Raw genomic sequence first — 22,809 nt, 5'->3', positions numbered from 1 at the left:
TTGCGGTGAACATGATGATGATGATTATACAGGAACATCTTGCTTTCCTTATTATTATTGTTGTGTGTCCTCTTCTAATTGATTGTCCCACGTTGATATTTCGCTCAGTATGCTTGATTTTAATTCTTGCAGTATTATGTGATGAGTTTAATTGATGAAATTCAGTTGTTGCATTCCATGCAAATCACAATGCGGAAAACATACCACCTAATTTCTTTTACTATTAAATAACTCAACACGCTTCTTTTTCGAGAAGAATAATTTTGCCCATCTCACCACATACCCAGTCATACACATAAATTTATGGTATGGCTATTATTCTACTTGAAAAAGAAGATGGCATAGAGTTACTCTTAAGTATAACAAATTTAGTGATATGCTTACCATGTGAATGGCGCATAATGATATTAATTTCTTAATTCCTCTTGTAAATCCTACTTTTTCAAAAAAATATGTCCCACGATGATTTTTTAAACAATCCTCTTGTTGTGTTTATTACCGATGAATCCTTTTTTGCGGTGAAAATGGTGATGATGATTATACAGGAACATCTTGCTTTCTTTATTACTGTCGCGTGTCCTCTTCTAAATTTATGTACCACGTTGATATTTCGCTGAGTGTGTTTAATTTTATTTCTTGCAGTATTATGTGATGAATTTGCTTGATGAAATTCAGTTGTTGCTTTACATGCAAATCACTTTGCAGAAAACATATCACTTAATTTGTTTTATAATTAAATAACTCAGCACACCTCTATTTCAAGAAGAATAATTATGCTTACCTCACCACGTACACATATTTTTATCGATCAACATGATGATGATGATGATGATTTTGCAGTAGTATCTTGATTTCTTTATTATTTATGTGTCCTCTTTAAAATGTATATCCAACGATGAGATTCTGATGAATGTCTAACCAAAGCTAATGTACATTTAATTTTTTTGTCATTCTTTGTTTTTTTATTTATTCTTGTTCGGGAAATGTCGTTATGTTACGCCAATATTTATTTGGCGACATAAATAAAATTAAAGCATTAAATTTTTATAATAAAATTATTAATTAAATATATCAGAATTATTTTATTTTTAAATTATTTTTCTTTATTCTTAGACTTGCTTCAAGTTAGATTGTAGCAACTCTAATATCGTATTACCGTCAGGAATTTCAGGACGTCAGCGGAACAATATAAAGAAACAACGCGACTTTATTAGGCAACTCGCATCTTGGAAAAATAATAATTTTATTCTTTTTTTTAAAAATTTTAATTTATATGAAGCAAGCTCTTGGAGCCAACACGAAATTTTAAGAATATATCAATTAATGAAGAGTAATAATTTTATAATCTTCATTGATTGATTGTTCCTTTTATTTTAAGTAAAAATCCTTGTAACTTCGTCAATAACGTTGTTGCAAGACTCGCGTCTATTGTAGTACACTAATAACCTTGCAGCAACGTTGCAGACGAAACTCGCAAATAACTAGCGAACCGCAATTTTGCGAAGGTTGTAGAATAAAGATTCATGACTCTGACATCCTTAAGAAGCAAATGGACCTTGTCGCAATGTTACCAACTTGTAACTTCCGTAGTTAGCGAACCGCAATTTTGCGAATGTTGCGGTTTCAATAATCATCATTGCCACAACCTCCTGAAGCTAATAAATCGTGCTAAAATCTTATTGAATGGTAAACAGCCGAGATATCGTCCGAAAACCTGTCAGCAACATTGCGAGTCGCTATTGAATAGATATATACATTTAATAATCAGATGCTACGCAACAAGTGCGAATTTCGTTCAAAATCATTAATTATTTATTTATGAAAATGTATTATTATATTATCCTAAATATATCGCAAAATATTTATATTATTGTTGCAAAAGAATTCTTAAATTTTAAATTATTAAAAATTAAATTTAAAATAGAAATTATAGTATAATAATCTTTGTATTCATTCCGTCAGTCATTCACATTTTCTTAGTACTTGAATTTTCTCATTATTATTAGATTATATATACATATTATATCTTTACTTTGATAATTAGGGTTCTCGAAGGTTTCTACCTGAAATTTTTGTTGTCAAAACAGCTTTTGGTTGAGGGTTCATAAGATGGTCGATGACCTTTTAAATACTGTAATGAAAGGGGTCGCTGAAACCGTATATGACCATGAAAATTTTTTTTGACGACCCATTTTCCCGCAACCACCCCCTTGCACCTACTCACGGGGGTTGGAGTTTCAAATTAAAAAAAAATTGAGTATGGTGTCTATTCCAATGTTTTTTGGGTCGCTTCATCCCAAAAACACCACTAAAAACAAATCCTTAACCCATTAACGCTCAGACGGACTTTCCGGTGAAAGTATGGTTGAAAAGAAATTTTTTTCTCGAAAAATCGTGTTTTTTTGGAAAAAATTGTTTATAACTATTTAAATATTTATTATAAACAAATTCTGACCCCAGTTTCTGAAAGAGCAATAAATTTTACATTAGAAATGGTATATGCCGATTTTTTGGAAAGACTTTTTTAAAAGAACGAGATCCTCAAAGTCAATATCAATTTTTCGTCCGTCTGAGCGTTAATGGGTTAACCCCCTACAACCCCTGGGAGGGGGTTGGAATTTCATTGTTCACGAAAAGTCGAGTACGGTGTTTAATCCTATGTTTTTTGGGGCGCTGAAACCGAAAAACGCCACCAAAAACAAGTCATTTCCTCCCTTAACCCCCTACAACCCCCTGAGAAGGGGTTGGAATTTCAATTTTTACAAAAAGTCGAGTACGGTGTCTAATCTTATGTTTTTTTGGGTCGCTGAAATCAAAAAACACCACCAAAAACACATTCTTTACCCTTTTAACCCCCTACAACCCCTGGAGGGGGTTGGAATTTCATTTTTCACGAAAAGTCGAGTACGGTCTCTAATCTTTTGTTTTTTGGGTCGCTGAAACCAAAAAACATCACCAACAATAAAGTTTTCTAGAAAGTTACCTATGATTACACAAATACGCACCTACAAAGTCTTAAGGAAATTTATTTTTCTACACTTAGCACCGTGAAAAATGATATTCCAACCCCCTCCCAGGGGTTCTAGCAGGTTAAGGGGGTAAAGAATTTGTTTTTGGTGGTGTTTTTTGATTTCAGCGCCCCAAGAAACGTAGGATTAGACACCGAACTTGACTTTTTGTGAAATTTAAAATTTTAACCCCCTCCCAGAGGGTTGTACGGGGTTAAGGAAAGGAAGGATTTGTTTTCAATGGTGTTTTTGGGATGAAGCGACCCAAAAAACATTGGAATAGACACCATACTCAATTTTTTTTAATTTGAAACTCCAACCCCCGTGAGTAGGTGCAAGGGGTGGTTGCGGGAAAATGGGTCGTCAAAAAAGTTGTTCATGGTCATATTCGGTTTCAGCGACCCCAAAAACATAGGAATATGGGGTTGTGTTTTTTGGGACCTGAATTATTTTTTGTGCCTGTGTTATTATTGGAGCAATATATGATCGTAATCGTGAACTTCTGAGGAAAACGAATATGTCAAAATAAATTAAACAGTGTTTATATTTAAAAATTTTATAATTTTTTTGAAAAACTCATTAAGCGTCATAAAATAATATTGTCATTAAGCCCGAGAACGTCATACAGGCCCACGCTGTAATTGACTTACTCGAGGTCTGAGCCCGGGACAGACCGATAGAGTGAGGATATACCACTTCCTTTTTCAGGACCCAATCCGTGATCGCTCGATTCGTCCTAACAGTCTTGGGTTGAGGGAAATTTTTTTATTATTGTATATGCGATATAGATGATAACCGTTTAATCCCAGTGAGTGGAAGTGGTGTATTCATACTTAACTTACCAACACCTATCCCCGAGGACGCCACTCAGGCCTACCGTAATATCTGCCACTCGCGAGAACTTAATATAGGCCCAGATTGGTAGAGTGGGGGTATAACACTTCTCCTCAATGGAGTGAAACGGCTACTGCTGATGTAAGATAAACATAGAGCAACCGTCTACCGTTGCAACAACATTGCAGTAGTGTCGCTAAAAAAAGCTTCTAATAGTCTCAGGTAACTTAACTTGATTATTATATAGATATTATATTATAACTTAGTGCATGTGTTTAATCTTCTTAAATTATATTATATTATTATTATTTAAAAAAATATTGACTGTTTGATATTTGTTTCTTTTGGTTGTCTTAAATGTTTCATATAAAAAATACTTCAATCCATTAATTTATTTTGGTATTGGATAACATTGGCATTAAAGATATTACGAATTTGAGGATAAAGAAAGATATTGTATGATATTGGTATTAAAGATATTTTGATATTGGAAAAAAAATATTGATTATTTGACCATAGTGGAAGTTGGTTTTTGGTAAAATTTTTTGGTATTGGATAATTTTGGCATTAAAGATATTTAGATTTTGAGGATAATAAAATATGATATAAGATAACATTAGTATTGAATTTATTTCGATATTGGAAAAAAATATTGACTGATAATAGTGGATCCTGGCTTTTGGAAAAGTATTTAAATAGAAAGAAAGAGGGTTGAATATTGTTTTAAGGGTTAAATAATAGTTTGTGAGTTGAATATTGATAAAAAGAGCAGAGGAAAATAAGTTAAATAATAATCATTATCGAAAATTTCATATAAAAAATACTTTAATCCATTTTTTTTTGGTATTGGATAACATTGGCATTAAAGATATTACGAATTTGAGGATAAAGAAAGATATTGGATAGCATTATTATTGAATATATTTTGATAATGGAACAAAAATATTGATTGTTTGATAATAGTGGAAGCTGGCTTGTGGAAAAATTTTTTGGTATTGTATAATTTTGGCATTAAAGATATTACGATTTTGAGGATAAAGAAAGATATTGGATAACATTGGTATTGAAAATATTTTGGTATTAAAAGAAAATATTTTGATATTGGAAAAAAAATATTGATTATTTGACCATAGTGGAAGTTGGTTTTTGGAAAAATTTTTTGGTATTGGATAATTTTGGCATTAAAGATATTTGGATTTTGAGGATAATAAAATATGATATAAGATAACATTAGTATTGAATATATTTCGATATTGGAAAAAAATATTGACTGTTTGATAATAGTGGATGCTGGCTTTTGGAAAAGTATTGAAATAGAAAGAAAGAGGGTTGAATATTGTTTTAAGGGTTGAAGTGGTTTTATGGGTGAAATAATAGTTTGTGAGTTGAATATTGATTTGAATATTAATAAAAAGAGCAGAGGAAAATAAGTTAAATAATAATCATTATAGAAAATGATGTAATGTGGAAAAAGATTAAACAACGCTAATTCACATTCATATAAGCCTATCATTGTTGCATTTGTTAGCTGAATAATAGTTAATGAAATATTTTATAGGTGAAACACATATAAGTACATTTTTTAAAGCCAGAAACTAAAATAAAAGATTTGTTTTGAAAAGTGACTTTATCGGTAGTTTAAAAGTTGAAGGAGGATACCATGTCGAACATAAAAGTGTTTATTACGATGGAGTAAGACTTTATATTTTTGATAGCCTTAATGCAGGGTGTTTGAATATTCATCAAATAGAATATTTAATTAGATTATTCCCTTTTAAACCAACAGTAGTTTTTGTAGCTGTTGATCAACAACCGGTTGGAAGTGTTGAGTGTAGAGTATATGCAATAGCATTTTCAACATCTGTATTTTTCAACATAATGCCAAACAGTGTAATTTATGAAACTGATAATGATAGAATGAGAAAACATTTGAAATTAATTTTTGAAAATAATCGGTTGAATCCTTTCCCCTCAGTGAGATCGTCAATTATTAGAAATTCAATTGTAGAGGATGATTGGAATTGTCTTTTAATAAATCGAGCTGCAGAACTTCAAACTGGTGGATTAAACCCTTCATATTTTTATAACAGTTTTATAAATAATAATGCAAATAGAGTTATATCAACACAACATTTAGAAATTAAACGTTCTTTGAATGACGCAAGTGAAAAGAAAAGAATTGGTGCAACTAATAATAATGTAAATAAAGTTTCACCACGTAAATATTTAGAAATGAAGCATTTCCTAAGTGAAGAAAATGATAAAAAAATACTTTGTGCAAGAAAATATGATGAGCAGAAAATAATTATAGAAGAGCATAATAGACTGACAAAAGATAATCGTAATGAAACAGAAATTCCAAAAATAGAACTCCAAAAAAGAGATTTGACATGCAAAAAGAAGAAACTTTCTATAGAAATTGAGGATGAAAAGAAAATACGCAAAGAAAGAAATTTGGCATATAAGAGAAAAAAATTATCTACAGAAAATGAAGATGAAAAGAAAATACGCAAAGAAAAAAATTTGGCATGTAAGAGGAAGAAATTAGCTACAGAAACTGAGGATGAAAAGAAAATACGCAAAGAAAGAAATGTGGCATATAAGAGGAAGAAATTAGCTAAAGAAACTGAGGATGAAAAGAAAGTGCACAAAGAAAAAGATTTGTCACGTAAGAGGAAGAAATTAGATACAGAAACTGAGGATGAAAAGAAAGTGCGTCAAAAAAAGAATTTGGCATGTAAAAACGATAAGAAAAATGAAAAAAAGTTAGACACTGTAGGAGTAGCAATTATGTCCTTTGAAGATTTCGTTGAAAGTAAAGTTTCACAGAATTATTTAGGTTTGATGAATGTAGAATGTAAGTTTTGTAGTGCGTTACATTTTTTGTGTGAAAGGCCGTCAGATACATTATTTAATAGTTGCTGTCACAAGGGAAAAGTAAAGTTGAAAGTATTAAATCCTTATCCGCTTTATTTAAAAACTTTGTTATTTGATTCAAGCTTTGAAGGTAAAAATTATAAAGAAAATATTCGTTCTTATAATAATTCCTTAGCATTCGCCAGCATAGGAGCAAAATTAGAAATTCCTAAAGGAAATGGGCCTTATATTTATCGTGTACATGGACAAGTGTATCATAATACATATGCCCTTCATCCCGATGGTGATGACAATCGAAAATATGGTCAGTTGTACATTATTGACACTAATGAAGCAGTACTTGAACGATTAAAGAATAAATCTAATAAGAAATGTTTATCATCATTAATGGAAGAAATAGATAAATTATTAAGGGAAATTAATCCTTATGCTAAAGCTTTTAAAATGATGAGAGAGGTAGAATTAGAAGAAGAAGCACTAGCAAAATCTAAAAATGAGCCTATAAGGAATATTCAAATGTGGATTAAACGAGATAGATCATTGAATCAAAGCAAATTTAATGTTCCATCTTGTAGTGAAGTAGCACTTGTATTTGTTAGCGAAGATGGTGAACCTCCTATGGAACGTGATATATGTATACACCCAAAAGGTTTAAAGAGTATTCCAATATCTAGTCTTAGCGAAAATGTTGATCCCATGACATATCCTTTAATTTTTCCTCATGGTGATCCTGGATGGACTGTTAACCTTAAGCATACTCAAGGTACTCGAAATGTTACTCCTTTACAATTTTATATGTATCGTCTTGCATGTAGAAGAACTTTTAATCAATGTTTACAATTAGGAAAATTAACTCAACAATATGTAGTTGATGTCTGGTCGAAAGTAGAAGGTGAACGTTTAAAATACATTCGTTTACAACAAAAAAAACTTCGAGCGGAATTGTATTGTGGATTAATGGATTATGTTCGCAATAAAGCAAAAAATGAAAATGTTCGACTTGAAAAAATGAATATTTTACCTTCGACATTTATTGGAAGGCCACGTTGTTATCAACAATGTTTTATGGATGCTATGCGATTAGTTCAAGAATTTGGAAAACCAAATTTATTTATTACCATGACATGTAATCCAAAGTGGCGTGAGATTACAGAAAATTTGTTGGATATTGAAATTGCATCTGATCGTCCGGATATTGTGACTAGAGTTTTTCAACAAAAAGTGAAAGAGATAATGAAAGATATAAAAGAAAAAGAAATTTTTGGACCAATTCTTGCTTTTGTTTATGTCATAGAATTTCAAAAGCGTGGATTGCCACATGTGCATTTAATTATATTTTTACGTAATCCAATTCGCGATGCAGAAACTTTACATAAAATGATATGTGCTGAAATTCCAGATGAAACAAATAATCCAGAACTTTTTAAGATTGTAAAGCAATTTCAAGTTCATGGGCCTTGTGGAAAAGAAAATATGAATTCACCTTGCATGGACCCTGAGAAGAAAGTTTGTACAAAAAACTATCCAAAGCCGTTTTGTTCTGAAACAACTTATGGTTCTAAGAATTATCCGGAACTCAGGCGAAGAAATGATGGTAAAAAAATCATTTTTTATAACAAAGATGGGTCAATTAAATGTACCGCTGACAATTCGATGATCGTACCATATAATCTGTATTTGAGTAAAAAATTTGAAGGTCATATTTGTGTTATACCATGTGGTAGTACGGATGGCATTAAATATTTATTCAAATATATGTATAAAGGTCATGACTGTGCAATAATAGGTTATAAGGATGATAATGAGGAAATGAAATATGATGAAATTGTTAATTATTTAAACACACGTTATGTATGTCCACCAGAAGCTATGCACAGATTATTCGAATTCAATATGCATGAACAATCACATACAACTTATAGATTAGCTGTACATTTACCAAATCAGCAATTAATATGTTTTAAAGAAGGATTAGAAGAAGAAGCAGTTAATAAATTTAAAAATACGACATTAACAGCATGGTTCAAATTAAATCGAGAAAATCCTGAAGCACGCAAGTATTTGTACACAGAAATACCACATAAGTATGTTTTCGTTGAATCATCAAAAACTTGGAAAATAAGGGAACGAATTACCAAACCTATAATTTGCCGCATGTATTTTGTAAGTCCGAAAGATGTTGAAAGATATTTTTTGAGAGTCTTACTACTTTATGTACGTGGTGCTAAATCATTTGAAGATGTAAGAACATATGAAGGTATTACATACAATACTTTTGTAGAAGCAGTGCGTGCACGAAATTTGATAGTAGATGATAGTGAATGGGATAATTGTTTGGCTGAAGCTGTAAGCATGAAATTTCCTAAAGAACTTTGTCGTCTATTTGCATATATATGTGTGTTTGGATTGCCTGTGAATGCAATTGATTTATGGAATAAGTACAAAGAACACATGGTTTTTGATAATAATGTACCTGTAGAAGTAGCAACTCAAAAAGCGTTAATATTAATTAATGAAGTGCTTAATTTTCATGGATTTTCTCTAAATAAATTTGGTTTACCAAATATTGATCAAAAAATTATCGACGATTATATTTCTGTCGACAAGAAAGCTAATGAACTATCATTAAAATTGCTCAAAGAAGAAAGTGAAGTACTTATTAAAAGTTTGAACAATGATCAGCGCAAAATTTTTGATGATGTCATGGCAGCAATACATAATGATGATTGCAAAAATAGGTACTTTTTTGTTTCTGCACCTGGTGGTTGTGGTAAAAGTTATTTAGAAAATACAATTATTGCTACTCTTGAAAGTGAAGAATTAGTAGTTTTAGCAGTTGCTTAGACTGGTATAGCAGCTAATCTTTTAAGAGGTGGACGAACCTCACATTCAGTTTTTAAATTTCCTATTCCAATCAATGAAGATTCAACATGTAATATAAGTAGAATGTCAAAACACGCTGAACTTTTAAAAAATGCCAAAATTATAATTTGGGATGAAATTACGATGGCACCTAAATTTGCTTTACAAGCTATGGAGACTATGTTGCGAGATATAACACAATGTAATAAACCATTCGGCGGTAAAGTTATTTTGCTTTCAGGAGATTTTAGACAAACTTTGCCAATTATTTCGCATGGCAGTCGCACTCACATTGTTGAGGTATGTGTGAAAAATAGTAGATTGTGGGATCTTTTTGAAACTAGGTCCTTACATGTTAATGTTAGATTGGATAATAATCAGGAAGAGTTTTCAAATTGGTTATTAAATGTTGGTGACGGTAAAACTCATTCTATGTTTGAAAAAGAGAACGGTGTTTTAGAAATTCCACAGGATTTGATTTCTGGCGGAAATTTAATATATGAAATATATGGATTGTCAATAAATCAAAATGATGTATCTGTTTACTCATCATGCATACTTTCATTGACTAATTCTGAAGTGTTAGATCTAAATGAACGTATTTTGTTAAAATTAGAAGGACAAGAAGTAGTTTATTATAGTGTTGATTCACATGTCGATGACGACCCAAAAGATGTAAATAATATTATTCCAATAGAATTTTTAAATAGTTTGACACCAGATGGTTTACCTCCTCATAAATTATCTTTAAAGGTAGGATGTATAATTATGCTTTTGAGAAATATGAATTTAGTTCAAGGATTATGTAATGGGACTCGATTAGTTGTAAAATCATTATTGAGAAACGTAATTTCTGCAGAAATAATTTCTGGAAAATCTAAAGGTGAAATAGTTTTTATTCCACGTATTGATTTATCTCCTTCTCAAGACACATATCCTTTCAAAATGGTAAGAAGACAATTTCCTGTTAGACTTGCTTATGCCATGACTATTAATAAATCTCAACGACAATCTTTTGATAGAGTAGGAATTTATTTACCAATTTCAACATTTGGTCATGGTCAAATTTATGTTGGTTGTTCTAGAGTTAAATCCAAGGAACATCTAAAAATTCATGCTATTGATTCTGCTATATATAAAAATATAGAATTTCCTGAAAAGTTATATGTGAAGAATATTGTATATCATGAAATATTGTAATGTTATAATTTATAATATTTTATATGTGGAAATTGTTTAATATTTTTTCTTAATCTTTAAAGTTGCTTAATCAAATGGTATATTAGTTGCCAACGATAATAATTTAAAACTGTATTTACGAAAAATCTTTAAAAACACCCTTTTTTAAGCCTCAAAACAAGTATAACACCTCTTAAGATGTAAACTCTTTTACAATAATTGAAGAATCAGAGGTCTTATCATATCCGACGGTAATGTAACTAGAAATATTGTCTTTCTTTTCAGAAATTAATTAATTAATTAGACTAGTGAAGCAAGACATGTACTCCCTCCCTATTGGCCAAACGATTTTATCAAGGAAAAATAAAAAATTTTGAAAAAAAGCGTTTAATCCTCCTAGCGCACACATTATTGAACCAAGACAGTTCATATTTAGTACACATGCTTATTTTTGCATGTAGATTACAGGAAAAATATAGCAAGCACGATTGGAGTTGATGATCATATTGTTTTTAAGGAAAACTCATATTTTTAGAAAAAATTATGGGTTTTTTTTAAAAAAAAAAAAGAAAATTTTATCTTAAGGGATTTAAACTTACACATTTTTACGTATTTTTACGTGTAGGTTACAAAACAAATATAGTGAGAACGATTGAAGTTGATTATCATAGCGTTTACAAGAAAAAACTGATAATTTTCGAAAAAAATGATAAATTTTTATCTAACGGACTCTAATATTCAATGAAAAATTTTCAACGAGATTTGAACTAAATTTTATAGATTCTTTTTAAACCGAGATTTCCAAAAAGGTACCCGGTTTTGCCCCACTCTCTCCTACCAGTCGATTCGTTTCAATGCAAGGAATACAATATTTTATGTATAAATTTGAATTTAAAGGAACACTCTTTTAGATAAAATGTGAATTTTTTATTTTTAAAATTTTCATTAATTCTTTAAATTTAAATCAAATCTATACTTTAAATACATATATACACACACACATATATATATATACCAATCGATTCGTCTTGACGTAAAAATTTAGATTTTGTTATATGTTACCTCAAATTTTGCTATTACAAAAGACGATAAAATGTTTTTTGGGGTATTTTTTATAATCCTTGTGCTCATTTTGAGATATAGTTTTTCATTTCGTTTTTTGTATTTTTTCCTGAATTTAGAGCGTTTTTATTTAAAAATTTAAAAAAAATATTTGTGCAAACATTTGTGAAATAATTTTTAATGAATATTTATGTATTTCTTTATATAGTATCTATAATAATTTCTTTTTTTCATGTTTGCAAATAAATACATATCAAAGATTATATAAATAAAATTTGTGTGTTTTGTAATTTCGATTATCTGGACAACAGCCTGCACGCATCTATTATTTCGGATAAATGGGTTTTTACTGTATTAATATGATAAATAAGCCTACCAAAATTTATATAAATCCATGAAAAGTTGGTAAAGTTATCGTGTTCGCAAAAAAGGATCCACACATACACACATTCATACATCCGGACAATTGATCAGGATCCCATATAATATATTTCTATATAAAGAAACACACGTAGCGAATTTATTTTGTTATAAAAGCAAATGTTTACAAAATATAAGTTTTGGATGCCAAATAATGTAATTGATATGAAGAGGAACAATTTTTTAATTTTTTTTTTTACAAAACTTTTCCTTTCTGTATTACTTATATTATTTGAAATTCAAAACTTATATTTTTTAAACATTTACTTTTATACCAAATAAGTTCGCTACGTGTAGGGAACCTTCAAGTTTAGAGCGAGTGTAACTCGTACTTATCTGGTATTTTAGGTAAAAACAAGGGAATAAAATCTTAAAATTATTCAAAGTAATATTTTTTTTAATTGTTTATATTGCTAATGTACTTCATTTTATCTGCAGTAAGTGTTTCTTAGTATTACAATGATACTGCCGTAGGTTTGCAAAAACAATTAAGAACCTGGTAAGAAGAACTCGTCGAACGCTCGTATTAAAAAGGTGAAAAGTATTAAAATTCGAATTTATGATTTTTAAAACATACTAACTTATAGGAAATTGAATGATGCATTTTTTTCTCTGTCTTTTTTTGTAAAAAGAAAATATTATAGTTAATAATTAACAAAAATTGACGAATTTAAATTTTATAAATTCATTCAATTTTAAAACAAATCGTCATATTTTAGTTAAATATTGATTAAGTTAGTTCACATTTGATATACACACGTCTTTAGGTTAACTGAAGACGACAATATAATGAAAAAATTAAAAAGTCTTAAATTGTTTAATGATAATTAATTGTAAATAAAGAGCGGTCGATAATATCGTTTTCTATCATTTTTCGCCAAAAAGTCTGTATGGAACTTTAAAATTGATCAAACTTTCAGTGAGACATAATATTATTATTAATGTTAAAAACTATCGATCACTCAGTATTTATAATTCATTATCATTAAATTATTAATGTTTTTTTAATTTTTCCTTATATTGCCGTCTTCAGTGGCCCTAAAGGCGTGTGTAAAGCAAATCTAAACTAAATTCATCAATATTTAATAAAAATATGACGATAAGATTTTAATTCGACAGTTTTGTTAATTATTAATTAAAATATTCTTCTACAAAAAAATTCAGAGAATAAAAGATGAGCCTTTCGATTTCCTATAAGGTAGTTTGATTTAAAAAAGAAAATTTTAATATTTTTCACTTTTTCTTACCTCTGACTGGCATTGGAGCGTGTGTCCGAGCGCTTGACGAGTTGTTCATCTCGGATCTTCAATTACATGCGTTAGTTTCTGCAAAGAATATTTTAGTGTTGACAATATTTTTTTTCGTTTTGAAAAGTGTCTAAATTTGTGGAGTATTAAAAAGGTTAGTAATAAAAGTTTTTATTATATACCTACTATTTTTTCGTTACTCTATGAGTATCAGTATATGGGACATTCTATGGGAAATTTTCATTGAAAATTTTTTTTGTCCGAAAAATTTTTATTTTGAAATCTATTTGAAAAATAAGGAAATACGTATTTCTTTATTTTTTTATTTGATGAAAATGAAAGAAGTTAAGATTTTTTGAAATATAACGTCAACGAAAAAAATGTGTTTTTGGAACATTTTTTAAACCCCACACAGCACATGATATTTCCTAAATATTTCTGAAATATTTCATTGAAATTTTTAAATATTTCAATGCAAAGTCCTTGAAATAAAATAAAAAATAAATAAAATAAAATCCTTATTTTTCGATTTTCATCCCTTTGGGTATTTTTTATTATTATTATTTTCAATGGAAAGCTGAGGTTTTTCCCATAAGCTGTTTACATATGAAAGTGGGACAACAATAATTTTGTGAGAAACATAATATAAAAATAGGCGGTGCACCCGCGCAATCGAAGCAAAGACGAGTACATAATTAATATGTTAACAGTAATAATAATTATTAGAATTTATTACAATTATTATAATAATAAAATTATTAATAAAGAAATAATAGTAATAACAATAATTATTATTATTTTATCAATTTTAAAAATTATCGATGGCTTTGTGGAATGTGATTATTTCACACAAAAAAATAAAAATTTCCTTCACGAATTTTTCACCAAAACAAACACAAAAATGTAATAAAATATTTTAAAAGGAATTCAACACTCTTTTATTAAATTAAAAATAATTTTTGTTTATTTTATGGACAGTCTCAACCCTGTAGAATGCAGAGAGCTGTTACTGAAATAAATAGGAATAATATGGGTGTGTACAACGATGGGTACTCATCTTTGCTTCGATTGCGCGGGTGCACCGCCTATTTTTATATTATGTTTCTCACAAAATTATTGTTGTCCCACTTTCATATTTACATAGCTTATGGGAAAGAACCTCAGCTTTCCAATGGAAATAATAATAAAAAAAAATTACCAAAGGGGTGAAAATCGAAAAATAAGGATTGATTTTAAACAAAAGGGGGGAAATTTTTTTTTTTTAATTTCGTATGCATTTTTGAGAAGTATGTGAAAAATTCATTAAAATGCATTATAGATAAATTACAATCCATTAACTTTTGCCATAATCATAACTGCTTTCATTGTCTTCAAAGAAAAAAATTAAAAAATACGTATTTCCTTATTTTTCATATAGATTTCGAAAAAAATGTATCGGACAAAAAAAAATTGTCAATGAAAATTTCCTATAGAATGCCCCATATATGAGAGATTCTTTTTCAATCGCCCCAGGTTTCCAATGAAGATAAAAAAAAAAAATACCCGAAGGGGTGAAAATCTAAAAATAAGGTTTGATTTTGGAAAAAAAGGGGTCAAAATTTTTTTTTAAAATTTTCGTATACATTTTTGAAAAGTACGTAAAAAATGCATTAAAATTCATTATAGAATTATTAAAATCCATTAACTTTTGTCATAGTTATACGGATTTGAAAATGACAATGTTACCCTTAACGTCAAAACTTCAACCCCCTCTACTTGCTACAATTTTTTTTTTGAATGAGTTTATATTTTAAGGATTTATTACTATCATATAGAACATTAATTTACCAAAATATGAAGCCAATCCCAGAACATTGACTTTTTGGGTTGGGGCGATTGAAAAAGAATCTCTCACATATTACAGTATATTGCACTTCAAAAAAGTTAACAAAAAATAAAACTAAAACAATTATTTGTATTTTTATTATTTTGTAATAATTTAAAAGAATATTATGAATTTTAAACTCTTACATGAAAAATTTAGTTTTATTTAAGATGTTAGAATAATTATTTAAAAAAATTAAACTATAACAAGTTGTCGTTTAAATATAATGTTGTAATGGAAAAAATTACATTCAAGGTCAGTATATTTTGATCGTCAATAAATTATGAGAAAATAGTAATATTAAGTTTTAGATTTTTATGTTAAAAATTTTAAAATATGAAAACTATTTTTTATAAAGTTTTACGTTTCCAAATTTTTAATAATATTTCAATTCATTTGAGAAATATTTCTATATTATATTTGAAGTATATTCTTGAGGAATACAATAGTAAGAAATTAATATGCTGTAAATATTTGGATATAGTATATGATCGAGGTGGTTAATTCTGAGAAATTGATAAGTTTCTTCATTTCAACACACTCCTGCTGTTCCTCAATATCCAGTACTTGCTAATCGTCAGTAACCCGTGAACTATCAGGCGTTTTACATCGTCTTCAAATTACAGGTCAGGAAAAGAAAATAATTTTCATTTACAATTATATTTTGTCAATTAATAATTAAAATATGTTCCTTTTGATATGTATATTTTATTCCTTTTTTAAAATTGATATACCTTTTTAATAATTATATTTAAAATTAAAAAATTTATTTTATTCAGAAAATATTTTTTTTTATGAAAAAACAGTAGAAAATTTGTTTTATTGTATTAATTAATATTATTTTTTTGGGCTTATAATTGTAAAATTAAACGATTACTCATTTATTGTTAAGTTTTTGTTTATAAAATAAAATTTATTAAAAACAATTTTATTCCAGGTCCCTATAATAATTTTATTGTAACGAAAATTTTACCAAATAAGTTTTTTAATTTTTAAAGTGAGTGATTTTTTTAATAATTATTTAAATTTAACAATTGTCACTTTTTACGAAGAAAAATGAATTGTCAATATTAAAAAATATAAAACTTTTTATTTTAAATTAATAATAAATATTGTAATATTTGCTATTAACAATTAATTTGTAGATATTATATTTAAATATAGAGATAGTTGTTCTTACTTTTTCTTTGTTGTTCCTATCTAAAATTTCGTTCAATCTATTTAATAAATTCCTCGAAATTCATTACTTATTCATATACGTATACTTAATCTTTCCAGGATATTTCATTGTTCAACTGTGAAGTGCTTTGTGTCGTTCGACTTACGTCTTCATCAGGTCTTCAAATAACAGGTTAGAGATAAAAGAAAATAAATTATTTTTAAAATTATATTCCTCTTACAATCAATTTATTTTGTATGAGATGAAAATTTAATTTGTTCAAAAAACAACTTACTAATTTTTTAAAAAAATAAGTGTTTAAAGAATTGTTGATGAAAACATATATAACTTTATTTTAGAACAAAATAATGTTTTCCTATTTTAATGAATTTATTTTGTAAGAGAAAAAAATTTATTTTCATTAAAAAATTATTTTTTACGTTTTTAAACAATTAGTGTTTAAAGATGAGAGATTCTTTTTCAATCGCCCCAGCCCAAAAAGTCAATGTTCTTTGATTGGTTTCATACTTTGGTAAATTATTGTCTTATATGAAAGTAATAAATCCCTAAAATATAAACATATTAAAAAAAAAAAAATTGTAGAAAGTAGAGGGGGATGAAGTTTTGACGTTAAGGGTAAAATTGTAATTTTCAAATCTGTATAATTATGACAAAACTTAATGGATTGAAATTTATCTATAATGAATTTTAATGAATTTTTCACGTACTTTTCAAAAATGCATACGAAATAAAAAAAAAAAATTTCCCCCATTTTTTTCAAAATCAATCTTTATTTTTCGATTTTCACTCCTTTGGTTATTTTTTATATTATTATTTCCATTGGAAAGCTGAGGTTTTTTCCCATAAGATATGTAAATATGAAAGTGGGACAACAATAATTTTGTGAGAAACATAATATAAAAATAGGCGGTGCACCCGCGCAATGGAAGCAAAGATGAGTACCCATCGTTGTACACACCTATATTATTCCTATTTATTTCAGTAACAGCTCTCTGCATTCTACAGGGTTGAGACTGTCCATAAAATAAACAAAAATTATTTTTAATTTCATAAAAGGGTGTTGAATTCCTTTTAAAATATTTTATTACATTTTTGTGTTTGTTTTGGTGAAAAATTCATGAAGGAAATTTTTATTTTTTTTGTGAAATAATCACATTCCACAAAGCCATGGATAATTTTTAAAATTGAGAAAATAATAATAATAATTATTATTACTATTATTTATTTATTATTAATTTTATTATTATAGTAATTGTAATAAATTTTAATAATTATTATTACTGTTAACATATGAATGATTTTATTATTTAATTTTATTAAGTTTAAAAATTATCGATGGCTTTGTGGAATGTGATTATTTTACAAAAAAAATTAAAAATTTCCTTCACGAATTTTTCACCAAAACAAACACAAAAATGTAATAAAATATTTTAAAAGGAATTCAACACCCTTTTATGAAATTAAAAATAATTTTTGTTTATTTTATGGACAGTCTCAACCCTGTAGAATGCAGAGAGCTGTTACTGAAATAAATAGGAATAATATAGGTGTGTACAACGATGGGTACTCATATTTGCTTCCATTGCGCGGGTGCACCGCCTATTTTTATATTATGTTTCTCACAAAATTATTGTTGTCCCACTTTCATATTTACATAGCTTATGGGAAAGAACCTCAGCTTTCCAATGGAAATAATAATAAAAAAAAATTACCAAAGGGGTGAAAATCGAAAAATAAATATTGATTTTGAAAAAAAGGGGGGAAATTTTTTTTTTTAATTTCGTATGAATTTTTGAAAAAAATCTCTTAGATATGTTATTTTAAAAAATATTTAAATTGATTTTAAATCAAAACAATAATAGTCTTCTCTTACAATCAATTTATTTTGTAAGAAATGAAATTTTATTTTGATAAAAAAAGTAATTGATAAAATTATTTTAAAAATTTATCTACGTTATGTATGTAGTAATAATTAATATTGGTATGTTTTATTACAATGTTTGAAGATAAAATGGATTTCACAAGCAATGAAGCCATAGAAGCAATTAAGTTTTGGGACAGGACAGTGTAAGTATCATAAAAATACGCTATTGTCTGTTTTATGTTAAAAAAAATTTGGAGTATTAATGTTTCTGAAAATTAATAATGTAATCCAGTAATATTTAAATTTACTAGTAATAAATTAAAATAAATTAAAAATATTCCAAAGATATAATATATATAATATATAATATATAATGTATAATATATTTATTTTTATAGAGAATTAGTTTGTTTCGTTGATACTGTTCAACCTTCAAAAATGACTGGAAAATCACAATTGTTAAAATTTTTTGTAAGCAATGGAAACGGAAAAAAAATTCAGTGCGTCATTTGGGGAGAAAATGATATCAGATCCTTGGAAAATAAAATTCATGTGAACAAGGTAATATTTTAAGTCTTTATAAAAGTTACTGTAAATATTTAATTTGTGTTTTAAGTAATTTAATTATTATTGTTTAACTATATTACATCCAATACAACTTTTTCCACATTTTAAAACATATTTCCTTTAAAAGATTTTTAATAAATGTTTGATAGAAACAATAATTGAGCCTCCAAATTATATAACTCGCCCGACGCTCGGATGGATGCCCTATTGGTAGTCGAGTAGCAGCGAGCGTCAATGGCTCTCCCGCTAATACCCGACTACCATTAAAGCGTCCGTCCGACCGCAGGGCGAGTTATACAATTGGAAGGCTCAATTTTTTATTAAGAAATCATGAAACCAAAATACAGTTACACCTAGATTTTCCAAAACCCTGTTTTCCGAATACTTTGTTATCAGTACGGTAAAATATTTTATTCGAATTTTTTTTATCCTAACTTTTTTTGTCTTCCCAAAACTGAAATTTTTTTGTTTATTTTTAAAATTTCATCTTTCAAATTTCGCTAAAAAAATTAATAGATTTATCTACGTTTTGAATTTCGTTTAAAGTATTCTTTTCAATTTTGATATTTTTTATTTCCATATTTAATTTAAATTTTTTTAGATATTACATATTGATGGTGCCTTAGCAAGAGTTCCGACAAAAGTAGAATTTAATAAAGGGAATGTTTCATTTGAACTTCAGTTATTTTCAACGACTGAAGTTAATGAAATTGGAGAACACATCATAGAAGATGAAGAACCCGAACTTAATGAGGTAGATTTACCAGACGTAGTTCACCATGAAAATACCACAATTAGTAAGTATTTAAATAAAATTTTTATAAAATTTTACTTGGGGAATTTGTCGCTTTGAGTATTAGGTTTATTTAATTTGGTTTCGATTTTGTCGTGACAAATTAAACCTGATCAATATTGATTAAAAAAATTTTAAGTTGAAAACGAAATTGAAAATGTGATTTTTAATAACAATTAATTTTTTTTACTTAAAATTTTACTTGGGGAATTTGTCTCTTAGACTTTTAAGTGTATTCAATTAGGTTTCGATTTTGTCGTGACAAATTAAACCTGATCAATATTGATTAAACATATTTTAAGTCGAAAACGAAATTGAAAATGTGATTTTTATATAAGACTTTTGGTTTTTGAAGTTTGTTTATGTACGTTAAAATTTTATAATTTATTCACTTACTGCTGCTTTTCAGAACTCTCTTGTTACATTAAAAGTAAGTTTGTGTATCAAAGTGTTGGAGTAAATAGAAATGTAGGTACCTTCGGTTGCGGTTCGGTGACTGACGGACATTTTAAGTTGGAAGTCAGAATTGCTGATTTTAAAAACACATTGAAATGTGAAAAAGGGTCAGCTATAAATATAATTGGAAGAATTCAAACTCAGGGTAATTATAATAGTTTAAATAAATAAACAAATTGGACTTCTGGAAGATGTTTTAAATATAGGATGATCAAAAAAATAAAATTTTAATTTTTTGCAATTTTAAAATGTCAATTTTTTGAAAAAGTAAAATTTTTGAAAAATTGTTGAGAAAGATTTAGATGAACCATTAAAGAAGTGTGGAAACATTTTGAACATAAAAAATACTTATAATTGTGAAACAAGATACATATTTATGAGGATAATGCAATAATGTTTTAACTCAAATTTTATATTTTTTTTAAATATTAAAAATTTTGGAAGTCCATATGAGAGATTCTTAAGAATCGTTTAAAAAACGTGAAAAAAACTGGCGAAGAAAAATAATCAAAACTGAAAAAGATAGATATTTAAAATATTAATTTTTTGCAGACTTTCATTTATAATATGGTAAAAAATTGTTATTTTTTGTTGTTGATCATCCTGTATGTTTTTTGGACCCAAACGATGCAACAAAATAATATAATAATTATTTTTCGTGCCTTAAAGTTGATCCCGAGCCTCCAAATGCAAAAAAAGAAATAAGTGGTAATAAAAACAATATATGGAGCGTTCCATGTTAAACCCATATATCGTCGACTTGATATTTTCGATTAGGCACAAATTTTGTTTACCGTTTTGTATGCTCTAAAAAAGATCTTAATCTTAATCTTATTTTACCTAATAAATTAATAAAAATCAAAAACTTTTATAGTGAAACAATAAAAATCAAATTTTTTGGTATTGTCACTATGATTTTCGTAATCAGCGATTTGAAATACATAAATGTACGTAGTATAAATGAAGGCCAGGAAATATTGTAAGGAAATTGATAATTTTTAAAAATTCCTAAAATATTTAAAGAATTGTTTTCTCAAGAGTGAAGTGGGCTTAAAAAATTTTTAAAAGGGGGTCAGAATTTTTCAAACGGATCACCTAAAATTCAGAAATTTTTTTTTAGTCTAATTTTTTTTCTCAACGGTTTCTTAAACAAAATTGTGTGGGGAATTAAAAACAAATTTAATTTTCTGTAGGACGTCAAGAACACTATTTTTAATAACATTTTCTAAATGAATAATATAAAATACTATTAAATATGAAATTTTTAGAAAATAAAAATTATATTTAGAAAGTACATTTTAAGACGAGAAAAACATTTTTTTTGAATTGATGAACAGGAATTCGAGAAAAAAATTTTTTAAAATAAGACTGCAAAAAATTTCAATTGTTTATAACTTTAACAAAAAAATTTTTTTGGACCTAAAAATTTCAGGGATTTATTTATGAGAAATGGAATTAATAATAATTTTTAATAATTTGTAATAGGTCCAAGAATTTATCTACAAGTTGATTCGGAAATGAATATACAGTTGGAAGAAAGGGATCCACTGCCGATCGGAGATGTTCTACTTGGATTTAGGGAGTTAAAACGAGTGAACGAAGGCCAAATAGGAAGAGAAGACGTGGAATAGGAGTACTTCCTATTATTTAGTACACTACCTCTATTATTTTCGTTTATAAAGAAAAAATTAATTTTTATTTAAACCAAAGACATGAAGTAAGTAATTAATTACAAAAAAGTTTTGTTTCTATTTCTAAATTTATTAGTTACTTCTTATTAAAAATATATTATTATGCGTGCAGTATTAAAAATTATTGTGATAAAATAATTTAAAAATATAATAATAAGATTTTTATTTTTTGAAATAAAGATAACTTATTATATATATATAAATATATATATATATATGGATGATTCTCCGCGTAGCGCAGAACTTGCTTTATTTCATGTTGTGAAAGAAAAATCACAAATAATATTCATATAATGTTTCGATTCCAATGTAAAAAGGTAATTTCTGTGACTACAAATAAAAACCAATAGTTATTTTTGTATTTAAAATTAAAATTTTTCATGAAAAGTGGTTTTTAAGGCTGAAAACGTCAAAATTTGACCTGTCCCCACAGGATGTGTAAACAAAAAACTTAATATTTTTAGCAATGTACACTAATAAATACAATTTCTATTGCTATTTGAGTATTGTATATTGTAGTGGAATTGAATAAAAAAAACGTTTGATAAAAAAAAATTTTTTTTATTTTTTTTGCTATTTATACTTGACTGTACTGTTGTGTATTATTAAATATTTAATGGACATAAGTATTTTATTTTATCGTATGAAATAAATAGTAATTTGAGTCAAATACAAAGTATACAAATCAAATAAATAGAATAATACTGCATGTTTTTTGATTCAAATAAATATTCATTTGTATGAATAAAATATTTTTCTTGAAAAAAATATAAATTTTCTTGACTGAAATATTCAATTATTTATCATAAGTAATATTTTAAATTGAAACTAAAACCTCTTTAATTTTGGCAATTATTATTTTATTCGATCCGAATGAATAGTTTATTTGCATAAAATGTAAAAAA

At 27.3% G+C, this 22,809-nt stretch overlaps 4 protein-coding genes across 4 annotated transcripts; all 4 read left to right on the top strand.

Annotated features, from left to right (window-relative positions):
* Positions 1–6,632: 6,632 nt before the first annotated feature.
* On the top strand, positions 6,633–7,563 carry LOC127291374 (uncharacterized). Its single transcript, XM_051320460.1, has 3 exons — positions 6,633–6,657; positions 6,895–7,344; positions 7,535–7,563. The coding sequence occupies exons 1-3, from the start codon at positions 6,633–6,635 to the stop codon at positions 7,561–7,563; spliced, it is 504 nt and encodes a 167-aa protein (XP_051176417.1).
* A 164-nt stretch (positions 7,564–7,727) lies between these two features.
* Positions 7,728–9,563, top strand: LOC127291373 (uncharacterized). The gene has a single exon (XM_051320459.1). It carries the CDS (start codon positions 7,728–7,730, stop codon positions 9,561–9,563), a length of 1,836 nt encoding a protein of 611 aa, XP_051176416.1.
* A 162-nt stretch (positions 9,564–9,725) lies between these two features.
* LOC127291371 (ATP-dependent DNA helicase PIF1-like) lies at positions 9,726–10,781 on the top strand. The gene has a single exon (XM_051320458.1). It carries the CDS (start codon positions 9,726–9,728, stop codon positions 10,779–10,781), a length of 1,056 nt encoding a protein of 351 aa, XP_051176415.1.
* A 5,851-nt stretch (positions 10,782–16,632) lies between these two features.
* Positions 16,633–22,002, top strand: LOC127291367 (uncharacterized). The gene is made up of 6 exons (XM_051320453.1): positions 16,633–16,704; positions 18,540–18,600; positions 18,796–18,958; positions 19,566–19,761; positions 20,167–20,358; positions 21,699–22,002. The coding sequence occupies exons 2-6, from the start codon at positions 18,545–18,547 to the stop codon at positions 21,842–21,844; spliced, it is 753 nt and encodes a 250-aa protein (XP_051176410.1). The 5' UTR covers positions 16,633–16,704; positions 18,540–18,544; the 3' UTR covers positions 21,845–22,002.
* The last annotated feature ends 807 nt before the right edge of the window (positions 22,003–22,809 follow it).

The sequence above is a fragment of the Leptopilina boulardi genome, unplaced genomic scaffold (genome assembly GCF_019393585.1).
Source record: "Leptopilina boulardi isolate dan_hultmark-lab unplaced genomic scaffold, ZJU_Lbou_2.1 LbouV2_135, whole genome shotgun sequence".
NCBI classification, from domain to species: Eukaryota; Metazoa; Arthropoda; class Insecta; order Hymenoptera; family Figitidae; genus Leptopilina; species Leptopilina boulardi.
Note: the sequence above shows the minus strand (reverse complement) of the source record. Positions and strands in the feature narration are given on the sequence as shown.